We start from the raw sequence: 13,609 nt of genomic DNA, 5'->3' as shown, positions 1-13,609 counted from the left end.
TTTCTTCCAGTGAGGTGTTTTCCGGTTCACTGTTGGTTTCCAGTGCGGTGTTCCCACCGCAGGCTTTTACCGTGCAGTGTTTTCAGTGGGTGCCTGGCACAGCTGGACTGTCCCCACTGTGCCACCAGCAGCCATCGCCTGCCTCCTGCTCCCTTTAGATCCGGGAGAATTGGGATGCGGCTGCTGAGGCCACAGCTGCTGAGGGCACGGCTGTCCTGGAAGAGCAGAAATCCCATCCGCAAAGGGCAGCGCCGGAGGCGGGGAGCGAATCCCCCCGAGCTGCAGCGGGGCCGGGCCGTGCCTGGGGCGCTTCCCCCTGACCGTGCCCGCAGCTCCCAGGGATGGAGCCCCGGCTGCTGCTCCAGGACATTCCCGGGATGTGGGGGGACAGCCCGCTCGCATCCTGGGGGCGCTGGGGTCCCTCTGGAGCTGCGGAGGTGGGCAGGGGCTGCGGGCTCCCGGGAATCCCTCGCTGCCGCTTTCCAGCCGCTCCAGGCGAGAGGCTTTAATCTAATTACATGCTTTATTTGCGCCAATTTGTTTTTCAATCAATCTTGCTCAGCCAGAAGAAAGGAGGCTACTGCGGGCTCATTTGCACCTTCTTGTTCCAAGGGAGAGGTTAATGGCCGCTCTCCGCTGGGGTCTGCGCTGCCTGCCCGGGAGCTCCGGGCCCTTCTCCGGGGGCTCAGCAGCCGCTTCCCGCTGGGCACGGAGCACCGGGGCTCTGGGACACGCTGCTCTTCAGGAGCCGTGGCATTCTGCACGAAAGGTTTTGTGTACGGGGATTGCAGTGAGCTCCCAGGGGAAGGCTGGGTCTGCAAAGCACCAAAACAAGCAAATAAATAAGCGTGGAAGTTACTCCTCCCGCTTTTCCTGCCCTGCCGGGGAGTGGCACAGTTCAGAGCCGGGGTGGCTGTGCCCGGCACAGGGCAGGGCTGGCCTCGGTGCCCCCCACGCTCCTGTGCGGGTGCCAAGGGCTCCTCAGCCCGCTCTGGAGAGCAGAGGATGCTCTGATGCTCGGCAGGTGCCTCTGCCATGACAGACTGGTCACAGACCCACCTCCGCTGGTGGGACAAAGCCCTGCCAGCTCCTGGGCACTGCTGCTCCCAGCTGGGAGGTGACCAAGGACAGAGCACCCGGTTAATACCATCCAGTGCCAGAGCCTTGCTGTGCACCTAGGCTTGGCACAGACCCTCTGGGGGCAGATCCAGGCCCCTGGAGACCCCTGTCACACCTGGGCACCATCCTCTAGATAACACAGCAGGCACGGCTGGAGCAGCCCAGCCCCAGCTCATCCCAGCTCCAAGGCTTGGAAGGGATGTGCCTCCCTGTTCCAGCTCCTGGCCATGCTGGGGGAATGGCCACCGCCACCCTGCTGGGGACACCAGCTGTCCTGCAGCTGGCCAGGAATGAAGGGCACTAATTTGCACGTGATAATTACAAAGGGCATTACATGCGGGACAGCTGGGCCATGGCCAGGTGAGAGAAGAGCCATTTAGTGATAACAGACCCAGTTTTGTGATAACAAACCCCTGTCCACTCAAGTGGCCAGACAAGGCTGCAGCAAAGCATGGGACAAGCGATGCCACTGCTGAAATGAATAACCTGGGAAGGATTCTCTGCCTTAGCTTTGCTATTTTATTAAACCTCCTTTATGTTAAAGCAGCCAGCTCTGAGACAGAGACTCCCAGCAGAGTCCTGCACAAGTTAAATGACAGCTGTGATCCCTCGCAGTCACTGTGTGCTCTGTGAGCCAGACATGCAGTCCCCATGCCTGTCCCACAGGGATGGTCCCATCTCCATGCTTCCTGGGAAAGAAGAGGATCCAGAGCATCCCCTCCCCGAGGACATGTGGTCAGCAAGGCCCAGAGCCAGCAGCTTGGAGCAAGCAGAGCTGGAGCTCTCCAAACAACTCCAACAGTCCTTCCCTGGCACTGATGGAGGTGCCAAAATAATTCCTTGGGATGGAAGCAAGGGGCAGCTTCAGTGCTGTGGGAAGTGAACCAGGAGTTCACGGTCATCGGGGGAAATCTCTGCTGGGAGCCAAAGGCATCCCTGGCAGGACTGCCACAGGACCATCCTCTCCTCTCCTCTCCCAGTGCTGGGTTGCATTTTATCCTGTGTCCCTTTGGAACGTGGCAAATCAAACCAGCCCCACTGATCTGCCCTGACCCACTCTGGGGGTGTGTGGGACCCCAGGCAGACCCCACTCCTGTTCTCTCAGTCCTGCACTCTCTGGTAAAGGAATCAAGGATTTAGGACTTGATATTTGGAGCTGCACCTTCATTTGGTGGCTTGGTCTGGTTGTACATTCCCCCTGGTGACAACAGGAGATGGGGACACCCCAACCCCACCCACAGAGCCCCCAGAGAGCAGAAACCCTGGGAGGGAGGGCAGGAAAACATCCCTCAGCCCCAAGTGCTGGGGTCAGGCTGTCAGGGCTGGGGCTCCCCTCCTAAGCCACAACACCTCCACTTTGGATCACAGCCCACAAAGGCATTTAGGGCCTTACCTGGGGGAAATCAATAGGAATTTAGCTGCATAAATTTGGATTAGAAATCTGAATCCCCTTGGGGATCTAAGCCTTATATCTGCATTTCCAGTTAGGTACCCAGGCCAAGAAATGTGGCTTTAATCGCTCTATCATGTCAGAATCAAGGGGCCTTTAATTTCCGTTCCCGACATGTGGCTTTTGCAGCGGCTCAAAGCTGATTTTGGAGCTGCAAGCGCAGCAAGAGGCGCCTGGTGCAGGATCTTTCCTGCAACAACACTCAGCACCCCCAGCCCTGCTGCCAGCACCTCCTCCCTGCACTGCCCTGGGAGCAGCACTCCGGGAAGGGCAGGATCCTTCAACAAACCACGGGATGACCACTCAGCACCTCGCAGCTCTCGACCTCACCACAGCAACCCCAGACACCTCCCGAACCGAGGATGTTTAAACAGGAAAAAAATTAAACTTTCTGAAGAAAAAAAAAAAAAAAAAAAAGAATTAAGCAAAACAAAGAAGGTGTTTAGCTGTGAAAAGTCTCTGCCCAGCCAGAGAATTAGTTGTATCAAGGGGATGGGCTGAGCTGCAAAGCTGCTGAAGGCTGTGCTGACACGTTTTACTGAGCTGCGAGCGACACGAAGCAGCCGCCTGCCACCTGCTCCCCTGCGAGCTCCCACTGCTGCTCCGGGATGGGCGCGGGGCTGCCACAAAAACCCACCGGGGCTGCCTGGCCTTCGGGCTCGTGGCTCTCAAACAGGCCTTTGGGATATTTGTGCAGCTGAGCAAACTCGGGGAGGGCCAGGAGCAGGGGCTTGGATGTCACCAGGGGTGTTGGGTGCTTCGGAAGGGTGGCTGGGCTGGACACAGGCTCAGAGGGGTCAGGGAGGTCTCGGCTCTGTTGAGGGCAGCTGAGCCCTGCCAGGCCAGGAGGACAGGCAGGGTGAGCAGGGGACACTTGTGCAGCACAGGGGGACAGGGAGCTGGGGCTGAGCCCATCCTGCTGCCCCATCACTCCTGCAGGACAGGAGCTGGACACTGCCCCCATGCAGGGGTGTCCTTCAGGCAGCTCTGTGAGCTCTCAGCCCGGTTTGTGGCTGGGCTGTGGCCACAACGTTATCCCAGGCTGATCCTCTGCAGCCTCGTGGAGAGGAGCAAGGAGGACCTGCAGTACAAGTCTTGGGACTCCAGAGATTTGTCACATGAACACTTGGGGACAAATTTTGCACGAGTCTCAAATAATTTGTGTTTCCTGTGCATCCCCACGAGTCACTGAGCCCCACATCCACCCTCCCCTTGCCACGGGCTGATCCTTCCTCCCATCCCTTCCCCAGCTCCACCATCCCTTTCCAGCGAGGAGCAGCAGCTCAGCAAAGCTCCCCCAGAGCCCAGAGTGCTGAAGAGTCACTCAGTGAGGAGAGCAGGGTCTGTCCCTGGCAGCACTGACACACCATCCTGCAGCATCCCCTCTGAGCACTGTCCCGAAGGGCCTGGCAGCACCACCCCACACACACAGAGCTCAATCCCTGGCTCACAGAAATCCCATTTGCCCTCCCAAAGAGGCCCCAGAGGATCTCCAAGTCACCCAGGAGGAAGAAGAGCTCTCCACGAGGGAGACAAAGGAAATGAACCGGAGCAAATCCCCCACCGACGGAAACCAGCGCTGGCATCTGGTGATTCCCAGTGATTTACAGCAGCTGGCTCTGGCCAGGCCGCTTCAATTCAAACCAGCTGAGGCTCTGGCACAGCCCGTGGGGCTGGGGAATGAGGGGAAGGACAGGGCAGGGTCGTGTTTAGGCAAAGTAGGGTCAGCCGTGGATCTGGCAGAGCCCCAGGCTGCCACCCTGGGAGAAGCAGAGGCTGTGGGTGCTGCCCTGCAGGGTGTGGGGGTAGCTGGGTGCTGTGCCATCACCCCACAGCCTGGCAAACAGCCCTGGTGGGCTCCCAGTGGGTCTGTAATCACAGGTAGAATGGAATTTCTGTGGCAGCGGTGCAGGGATGGGAGCTCAGCTGCGGTCAGGGATGTTTCTGTGGGGAGAGGTTGCTGAGGTGACTTGGGGTAGCTCTCGTGAGGGTTCTGGACTGGAGTCCAGAGCAGTAATGTCTCTGGTTGCTGCTTTTTGGGCTGGATCCCAGCAGGAGTGGGGCTGCAGGAGGACCTGCTGCAGGTGTGCTCTGCCAGCCTGGCTGCTGCAGATCCCCTGCAGGGCTGAGCCATCAATGTGCAGGTGGGAGCCACTTCCCAGCCCTGCTGCTCGGGGCCAGCTGCTGGCCAGCGTGTCCTGGATGTGGCCAGGGCAGGAGGGATGTGCAACCAGAGCTTCCAGGCTCATCCCTGCAGGCACTCACTGCCCACCTGTCCTTGTGTCACCTCTTGTTCTGCCCCGGGGGCCGAGGTGTGAACATCCACAGAGCTCCAGGATTTCTGTGCCAGGGAGAGCCAGCAGCAGCTTGATCACACCCCCAGTGGTGTGCCAAGGACATCAGCAGCCCAGCAGAGCAGCTGATGGCCTGTCTGTCCCCCGGCATGCCCTGCTCCCCCAAAAAGCTCAGGGGAAGCTTCCCCGGGCTGTTAGGTCACTTCACAGACATTCAGCTCCCTTAGAGACTTTTCCCTCAAGGTTTATGGCCAGGAACATCTTACCAGTGCCTTGGATCAGGAATGTTTCTGCTCTCTGAGCTCAGTGACACCAGGCAGCCACGTCCTGTGTGGTGGCATCCTGCCCCCTCCTGCCCCTGGCTGGGGCTCTGCCAGCACATCTCCATCCATTCAGCTACTGACGGAATATCCACGCCTTTCTCAGTGTGTTTCGAGTTTTACTCCATGTTCAGAAATGTTAAATGAGAAAAACAAATGGGAGGAGGCATCAGTGGCTGGAAGCCCTCAGCCATCAGGGTTTGGAGGGCCCTTGGCTGGGTTGGAGATCTCAGCTGGGGCTCTTGCAGGAGGAAGATCACAGGGCTTGGGTTTGGCCCTGGCTGGGTCCTGCTGGAGGAGAAGGAAGCCTGGATTTCCTGAGGGTGTCTCCTGAGGAGTGGGAGCAGCAGGGAGCCATGGAGCTGAGACAGGGACTCTGCATGGCCAGGTTGAGAGGGTCTGGGGCACACATGGCTCACAGGAGTTGGTGCTAAGGGGGTTCCTCATGGTCTTGGCACCCAGTGTGAGCTGGCCATGGGATGCCAGCAGCATTCCCACCTTCCCAACCACCCCGGGGGCCGTGCTGGGACATTCCAGCAGGTTCAACACCTGTGCTCCAGCAGAGGCTGGGGAAGGACAGTGCTGGGAGAGATGGAGGCCTCCAAGGGCTGGCATTTGTCCCAGGGCCTCCTGCTGCAGACAGATGTGTCCTTCCTCCCTGCACCAGGGGATCCTGTGCTGCTGGGGCCCCTCTGGCACTGTGGGTGCTGAGGAGCCGTGGATGTGCCTGGGCAGCACAGGGGGAGCCTACCCCAATCCTGGCAGCTGGTGTGGGATGGCTGCTCTGGTGCCACGGGGACATTCCTGGTGGTGGCTGGAGGGCAGTGCCCACCTGCTGCAGGGGCAGGGGCTCCCAGGGTGGGGCTGGGTGTCCCCAGGGGCTCCATCCATGCCCGTGGCCCGTGGCCAGCGGCGGTGGCGGTGCCAGGGGGCCGTGCCAGGCTCCCGCCGGCCGCCCGGGCCAGGCCGGCGTGTCCCAGCAGTGGGGGCCCATTAGAAATGAAATGTTCCTACTGGGGTATTTTATTTGCACACTTCAGTAGAGTGGACACCAAAAGGCTTTGCTAATGCTTCATGGGCTGCTAATTTCCTCTCTGACCCGCATTGTGGCGGGGTGACCCCAGCCCGAATCTCTCGGCAATGAATGCCAAAGGCTGACACCGGCCCGGGTTAGGGGTGACAATGGGGCCTCTGTGGGCTCCGGGCAGGCTCCAGTGGGGAGCTGGAGAACAGGGGGAATTTGTGTGGCTCTCAAAAGCTCTGGGTGGCACAATAAGGGAGGCCCCCGGGGTCTCCCAGGAAGACAGAGGCGGCCGGGGAAGCCGGGCCGGGGGAGGCGGAGGGAGGATGGGCTCCTTTGTGAGCAGCTTTCTTTAGAAAGGAAGGGCTTTCTCAATGCCCCCTCCAATCGGGGCCTGGCAGATGGATATCACAGGCACGCTGCTTATTCATGGCAGGCTGCAGCTTTGAGCCGCCCCCCCTTCCCCCAGCGCTTTCTTCATTTTAAGGCTAATTTGTTTTGTTAATGTTTTCTTGCCCTCCCCCTCTCTCGGCGCAGACTGTGACTCGTACTGCAAAGCCTCCAAGGGGAAGCTGAAGATCAACATGAAGAAGTACTGTAAGAAAGACTATGGTGAGTGTCCCCTGTCCAAGGGACGAGCGTGCCAAAGGGATGCGGGGCAGGAGCATCCCCGGGGGTGTCCCCAGGCCCAGCCAGGCCCAGCCCTGCAGTTTTGGGAATGGCTTTTGCCAGCTTTGGACAGGCAGCAGTGCCGTGTCTCACTTGGGAAACTGGGATGAGCACGCTGTGGACCCTGAAAAGACTCTTCTTTTCCAAGTGGTTTCCAGCATCTTCTAGGTTATGATGACACCATGTCCCCTCTCCTCTCACTGTGCTGTTACGTGACACAGCTTTTAAATATTTTAAAATATTTACAATATTTTTTGCTGTGGGAGTGAGCAGCAAGCAGTCTCATGTCACCTGGATCGAATCCCCCCATAATTCCCAGGAGACTTCAGAGGGTGGTACAGCCCTGGCACAGCTCACACATGGATGTCTTGGAGATTTGGGTGTTGCACTCAGAGGTTTGGGTGACACACTCGGATCTGTTGGAGGTTTGGGTGAATCTCACATTTGGATCTGTTGGAGGTTTGGGTGACACACATGGATCCATTGGAGGTTTGGGTGACACACATGGATCCATTGGAGGTTTGGGTGACACACATGGATCCATTGGAGGTTTGGGTGACACACTTGGATCCATTGGAGGTTTGGGTGACACACATGGATCTGTTGGAGGTTTGGGTGACACACTCGGATCTGTTGGAGGTTTGGGTGAATCTCACATTTGGATCTGTTGGAGGTTTGGGTGACACACATGGATCTGTTGGAGGTTTGGGTGTCACCTTTGGATCTGTTGGAGGTTTGGGTGTCACCTTTGGATCTGTTGGAGGTTTGGGTGAATCTCACATTTGGATCCATTGGAGGTTTGGGTGTCACCTTTGGATCTGCTGGAGGTTTGGGTGCCACACGGTTTTGTTTAGGGCTGCCCTGTGGGCTCCAGCAGACCCTGGGGAGGTGTGGGTGGCTCCAGAGGTGTCCCAGGCAGGGAGCAATCAGCAGGGAAGAGATGCCGCTGGAGCGGTGATTAGGGGAGCTGCAAAGAGCTTTTCCTTCTCTTTTCTCACTCGCCATCACTTGTGCAGCCTCCCCAGTGAGCCAGAGCCGGCTGCTGGGGCTGGCTCAGCTGCGGGGACACTGTCCCAGCGCTGGCCCCGGGTGCTCCCACCCGACCCTCCTGGCCATGGAAGGGTCCCCCACAGCCAGGGCAAATTCGCGTTTTGAGGACAAACCAGGGCAGCGGGGTGAGCCATGCTGGGGCAGCCCAGGCTTTCAGCAGGGCCAGGGAGGGAAGAAAGGGTTGAAAAGGTGCAGGGAGGGATAATAAAGACTTTGGGACTGACACCCCAGCAGGAAGCCAATTAGGAGGCTCTTTTCCTCACCGTTCTGCTGGCATCGCTGGGCTGAATGTCCTAAAAGGCCCTAATTAGCTTGAACAGAGTTCCTTCTCCCGCGGGCTCAATCGGGAGCTATCATCCGCCCCGCGCTCCTCAATGGGGCTTTTTAGCTCCCCGCTTCATTCAGCCTTTCAAAGGGGATATTTTCCCTTATTTATTTTTCGTATCTGTTTGTTTTTGTCGGGTTTGTGGTGCGGTTTTTTTTTTTTTTTTTCTTTTTATTTTAATTTGGGCTTTTTTCCCCCGCGAGTTGGGTTTGGGTGCAAATATTTGGAGTGAAACAGAAGGCAGGGAGGGCAAGCCGGGAGATCCAGGGACGGGGGGAGGCAGGGACAGAGGCAGAAAAGCTTTTTCTGGGTTTATTTTGGCTGCGTGGGGGAGCGCAGGGCCACTCAGCTCCCAGAAAAGCAGGGAGAGGAAGGGTTTGCTGGGTGGGGGCAGTTGAATCCCTGGAAAGCAAAAGGGATTCCGGCTGAAGGCACTGAGCGTGGAGAGTCCCAAAAGGAGAGGGGATTTGATGAGAGCAGGTGATGCTGATCCGGGTGAGGTGTGAACATCCTTTACCCCCTCAGGCACCACATTTTCCTCCCGATTTTGGGGATCTTTCCGCTCTCCATGGGGTGTGACTTTGGTTGAGGAAACCTGGAGCTTTTCCATCTCCGTTTTGTCGCTGATTCTGAGCTGCCTGTGCTGCAGCAGGGCCCGGTCCTGCACGGATGATGCTGGCACGTTTTTGTACCAGCACTGTGGTCCCAGGCATCGCTCCCATGTCGGCCCTGCATCCCCATCCCAGCACTGGGGAGGGAACAGAATCCTCATCCGAAAGGTGAGATCATCTGCTCACTTTGCCCTTTCTTGGAAAAAAAAAGTTAAAAAATCCTTCCTTCAGTGGAGCCTTCTCTTAGTCACCCCCTTTGTCGAGAGGAGCTTGGCAGGGGCTGCTGGAAAAAAGCAAAACGTGTTTTCAAAAGGCAGCTTGAAAAGAGGGAGGGAGGGAGGGGGAGAAAAAGACCTGAATCCCAAAAAAAAGCCGAGGCAGGGGGGAAGCACCAACCCTGGCACTCACAGACCCTTCCACTGCTTGGAAGGTGGAGAAATCCCATCCCTGGAGCTGAGCAATCCCTGCTGGACCCACGTGCTGAGGGAGAGAGCTGGGGCAGTGAGGGGTCCCCCAGCAGCAGGGCACACCCAGGGATTAGGGATCATAAATCTCCAATATTAAACCAGTAGGAAATTGGCAACTGGAACGAGGCAAAGCCGCCGCCAAATAAATTAAAAACTGAAAAAAAGGGTGGGGGGAGAATTTCACATTTTAGCACTTTGCTCCAGCGAGGAGACAGCCCTTTACATTCCCAAACCCAGATGGTGTCGGGGTCACCTTTTGCTGTTGGTTGGAATAAAATCCACATGGACTGCACTCCACTCGTGCAGTGAGAGGGGAGCCAAGCCTTTGGAAACCCCTGCCTTGCACTGGGACATCTGCGCCTGCCACCGCTGTCCCCAGCACCCCCTTCCACCTGGCCATATTAAATACCCTCAAACTGCTCTGTTCCCACTGCCACTCCTTGGGAACTTTCCCAGGGGCCAGCACTGTGATGGTCCCCAGATCTGCAGCTCCCACAGACAGGTCTGTGCATGGGGTATGTGTGAAATTCCAGGATTCCACAAGAGGATGCACAGATTTGGCCCTACAGCCCAGCCCTGAGTCAGCCTTAGCAGGGGAAGCCTTGAACTCAGGAGATTTATCACAAACCCCAAATGTAAATTAAAAAACGAATGAAATAATTAGGTTTTCCCCAGCCTCCCTTCTTTCATGGCAGCCTCAGGATTTTGGGGCCCTGACTCATGATCTCTGGATGCTGCAAGGCACTGCTTTGCTCTCAGCCTTCAGGAGCTGCCCTCAAACGTTGTTTTGAGGCTTTGGGCTGGGATTTGTTTTTATTAACATCAAACCATCCACCCCTGGGCTATCTCCAGCTTCCAGCCTGTGGGGCTTTCTTGTGGCTGGAGGCTCCCAGCCAGGCCTCAAGGAGCTGGGAGCATCCCTGAGCTCTGGGGATGCAGGAGAGGAGCAGGGACCCCCCCTGCCCTCCCACAGCCTGAGACCACTTGCTCACCTTCTGCCAAAGAACCGTTGTGTGCTGAGAGCTGGAAGGCACCAGCCAGGTGGGATCTGAGGCTCAGGAGTATCAGTGTCAGGTGGGATATGGTCCATGGGGCTGCTCCCCAGCTGCCTGAGAGCTCCCTTGGGAGCAGAGCAGGCTGCAGGGAAGTGAACCTGGAGAAAAACCTCTGGAACTCTGGGAGTGCCTGGGGTGCAGCAGCTCCAGATTCCCCCCGGGGCTCAGCTGCCCAAAGTTTGCAAAGGTCAGGGAAGAGCAGGCACAAAGCACCAGTGGGATCAGGAGCTGGGCTGGATCCCCTCTTCACTGAAACCAGTGTCACCAGTCTGGACCAGAGCCCATCCTCACTGGAACCAGTGTCACCAGTCTGGACCAGAGCCCATCCTCACTGAATCCAGTGTCACCAGTCTGGACCAGAGCCCATCCTCACTGAATCCAGTGTCACCAGCCCCAGCTGGAGCCGTGGAAGCTGCTGCTCCTTTGGCTTTGTTCTCCTGCTCCAGGGGACCACAGCAAGGGGAACCATCCCCATGAGGAGCCATCACCTCCTGCTGCCCCAGGGGCTCTGCCAGGGATGTTTTTCCAGGGATAGACCTGAGAGCAGGGCTTCCATGGGAACATCAGCCAAGTGAGAGCAGCTCAGCACAAAGCCAAGCTTTGTCCCAGGAGAAGGCAGATGAAGGACAACACCAAGCCCCAAAGCCAGCTTTGGATTGGGGGGACACAGCTGAGCCAGAGCCCCAAATCTGGAAGGGACTGAAACCTCCTTCATGGGAAGGGAGTTCTTAAATCCCTGTTGATTTCCCCAGGGGAGCCAGCTTGGGCTTCCAAAAATTCACCCTGGCCCATTCCTGCCCCTCTGCGTGTCCTGTGTCCCCTGAGAGATGCTGGAGGTGCTGGTCCCACCCCACCACTGAAATACCCAGGCAAGCACCACTAAAGCTGGGCTCCAAACCCAGCTCAGGAGGAACTGGATGTGAAGCTATGGGCAGAAATCTGGCTGTCAGGGCAGGCAGCTGTGGCTGCGCCAGCCAAGCCTTCCTCAAAGCTTTCACTCCTTCCACTTCATTAATAAAAAGGGAAAAAATAAGAGATGGGGGCCTTGACATAAAAAAAAATACAGACTGTGTGTTTTAGAGCAGTTTCCTGTAACCACCTCTCTCCAGTTCCTTTTCATTCATTTTCTCCATTTTGTCAGTGTGGACCCAGGCAGGTCAAAGGTTTAAGCTTTTTTGGAAAGATTTGTTTCCAAAAAATAAAAGTTGGCTACTCTTCACATTTTGTTACCTTCACACCAGACAGGGAAATACACAGTCAGAGCTTAGGGTTGTTTTTTTTCCCTTTTTTCCCTTTTTTTTTAATGAAAGCATCTGGCCTCCATGACATGCTCTGAAGAAATATACCCCATATATTTTGCAACGTGTTAAAAAGCTGTGCTGGGCTGCAGAGCTCTGCTTCCTCCCAGAGTCTGGAATCACTTGGTTTTAGAGACAGGGGGATGCTCCTCCACCACCAAGCCAGGGGGGAAAACTGGACTGTTACAAGGCAAATGGCAGAGTTTTCCCTGAGGTTTTGGGATGTTTCTTCTCCCTCTGTTGATTTATACAAATAGGATTGGCCCCACTGGGGCTCAGCCAGGCAGCTGAGAGAGGCAGGTGAATGGGCAGGGGGTTATAGCTCCCTGAGCATGGAGGGAAGGGTGGGGAAAAATGGAAAAGCTCAATGATTTGGCTAAAAAAGCTCTTTGTGGTTGTGCTGTGCCAGCCTGTGCAGAGCCTGGCCCTTTCCTGCTCTGCCAGCCAGACCATCCTCACCTGGGATTTCCCTCTGGTGGGAATTCCTCACCCCACAGCTGGCAAACACACCCAGGAGGGATGGGCAGGCCCTGCCTGGGGAAAGTATTTTCCTGGAAGCTGATTTTTAGCCCGATTCCAGGAAAGAGCAAAGGCTGGAGTGGTGGGGGGCTGAGGTTTCCTCAGTTCATGGCTACAGAGGAGGTTACACAGCATCAGCCATGGGCTTGGAAAACGTCATCATCATCATCATCACCATCATCAACATCACCTTGTGCAGGGATCACAGTTGTCCTCCCACCTCAGTCTGGCAGTGGGGGCTGGTGGTCTCCCAGTCCTCTGCCAGGACACCAGCAGATCTCCTCGGAGCCCAGTGCTGCCATTTAACACTTGCAGAGAGGTTTCTGTGACTCCGCCAGACGCAGAGCTGGAGAGCATCTCCCAAGCCTTTGGTGCTCTTGGAAGCTTTGCTGGGACCCTCAGATGCAGCACTGACTGCTCCTGGTTTTGGGGATGGCCTGGGGGCAGCATTTTGGGGCATCCACAACCCCTGGCTGCTGCAAAATCCCTCTTCCTCACACAGCCCATTAGGTAAGGCTTGAAGCTGATTTTCTCCTCACCAGCCCGAACAGTAACGTGTTTTCCTCTCTTGCCTGTGTGTTGCTGTTTTCCAGCTGTCCAGATCCACGTCCTGAAAGCAGAGAAGAACGCGGACTGGTGGAAGTTCACGGTGAACATCATCTCTGTCTACAAACAAGGCAGCAACCGGATCCGGCGCGGAGACCAGACCCTGTGGATCCACTCCAAGGACATAGCCTGCAAGTGCCCCAAAATCAAGCCCATGAAGAAATATTTGCTGCTGGGCAACAATGAGGACTCCCCTGACCAGAGCGGCATCATTGCCGACAAAACCAGCCTGGTGATCCAGTGGCGGGACACGTGGGCCCGGCGGCTCCGGAAGTTCCAGCAGCGGGAGAAGAAGGGGAAGTGTAAGAAAGCCTAAAGGAGGAGGAGGAGAGGGAGAGACTGACTGTGCATGCTGCTTTGTGTAGAGCTGGGGCGGGCAGGGACCGGCTGCCAGGGCGGGCTGGGGGGACAGGGGGACAGTGGCCACGGCTGGGGGGGACTGGGCTTGCAGCTCGTATTCCAGGGAAGACAAAACCCAACAGAACCCAACAGGACCCAAAAAAACCCAAGAAAACCCAACAGGACCCAAGAAAACCCAAGAAAACCCAACAGGACCCAAGAAAACCCAAGAAAACCCAACAGAACCCAACAGGACCCAAGAAAACCCAACAGAACCCAACAAAACCCAACAGGACCCAACGAAACCCGATTGCACGCATGGACAGAACCCAAGAGTGGGGTGCGGGCGTGCAGCACCTGGGGCCCCCCAGCTCACTCCTGCCCCGTTGCTGATGAACTCAGAGCCACCAAACTGCCTTCCAGCTGCCAACATCTGCTGCCTCCAAAGCACGGCATGGGCACATCC

At 56.8% G+C, this 13,609-nt stretch overlaps 1 protein-coding gene across 1 annotated transcript in view; it reads left to right on the top strand.

The window, feature by feature from the left end:
- NTN1 (netrin 1) overlaps positions 1-13,192 on the top strand; it is an 82,705-nt gene extending 69,513 nt beyond the window's left edge. The window contains exons 5-6 of the mRNA XM_058852130.1: positions 6,742-6,816; positions 12,792-13,192. Of these exons, the coding sequence (XP_058708113.1) occupies positions 6,742-6,816; positions 12,792-13,120 (404 nt within the window). The 3' untranslated portion in view covers positions 13,121-13,192. The remainder of the gene's footprint in view (positions 1-6,741; positions 6,817-12,791) is intronic.
- The last annotated feature ends 417 nt before the right edge of the window (positions 13,193-13,609 follow it).

The sequence above is a fragment of the Poecile atricapillus genome, chromosome 17, assembly GCF_030490865.1.
Source record: "Poecile atricapillus isolate bPoeAtr1 chromosome 17, bPoeAtr1.hap1, whole genome shotgun sequence".
Lineage (NCBI taxonomy): Eukaryota > Metazoa > Chordata > Aves > Passeriformes > Paridae > Poecile > Poecile atricapillus.
This window is presented reverse-complemented; position numbering and strand designations above follow the sequence as displayed.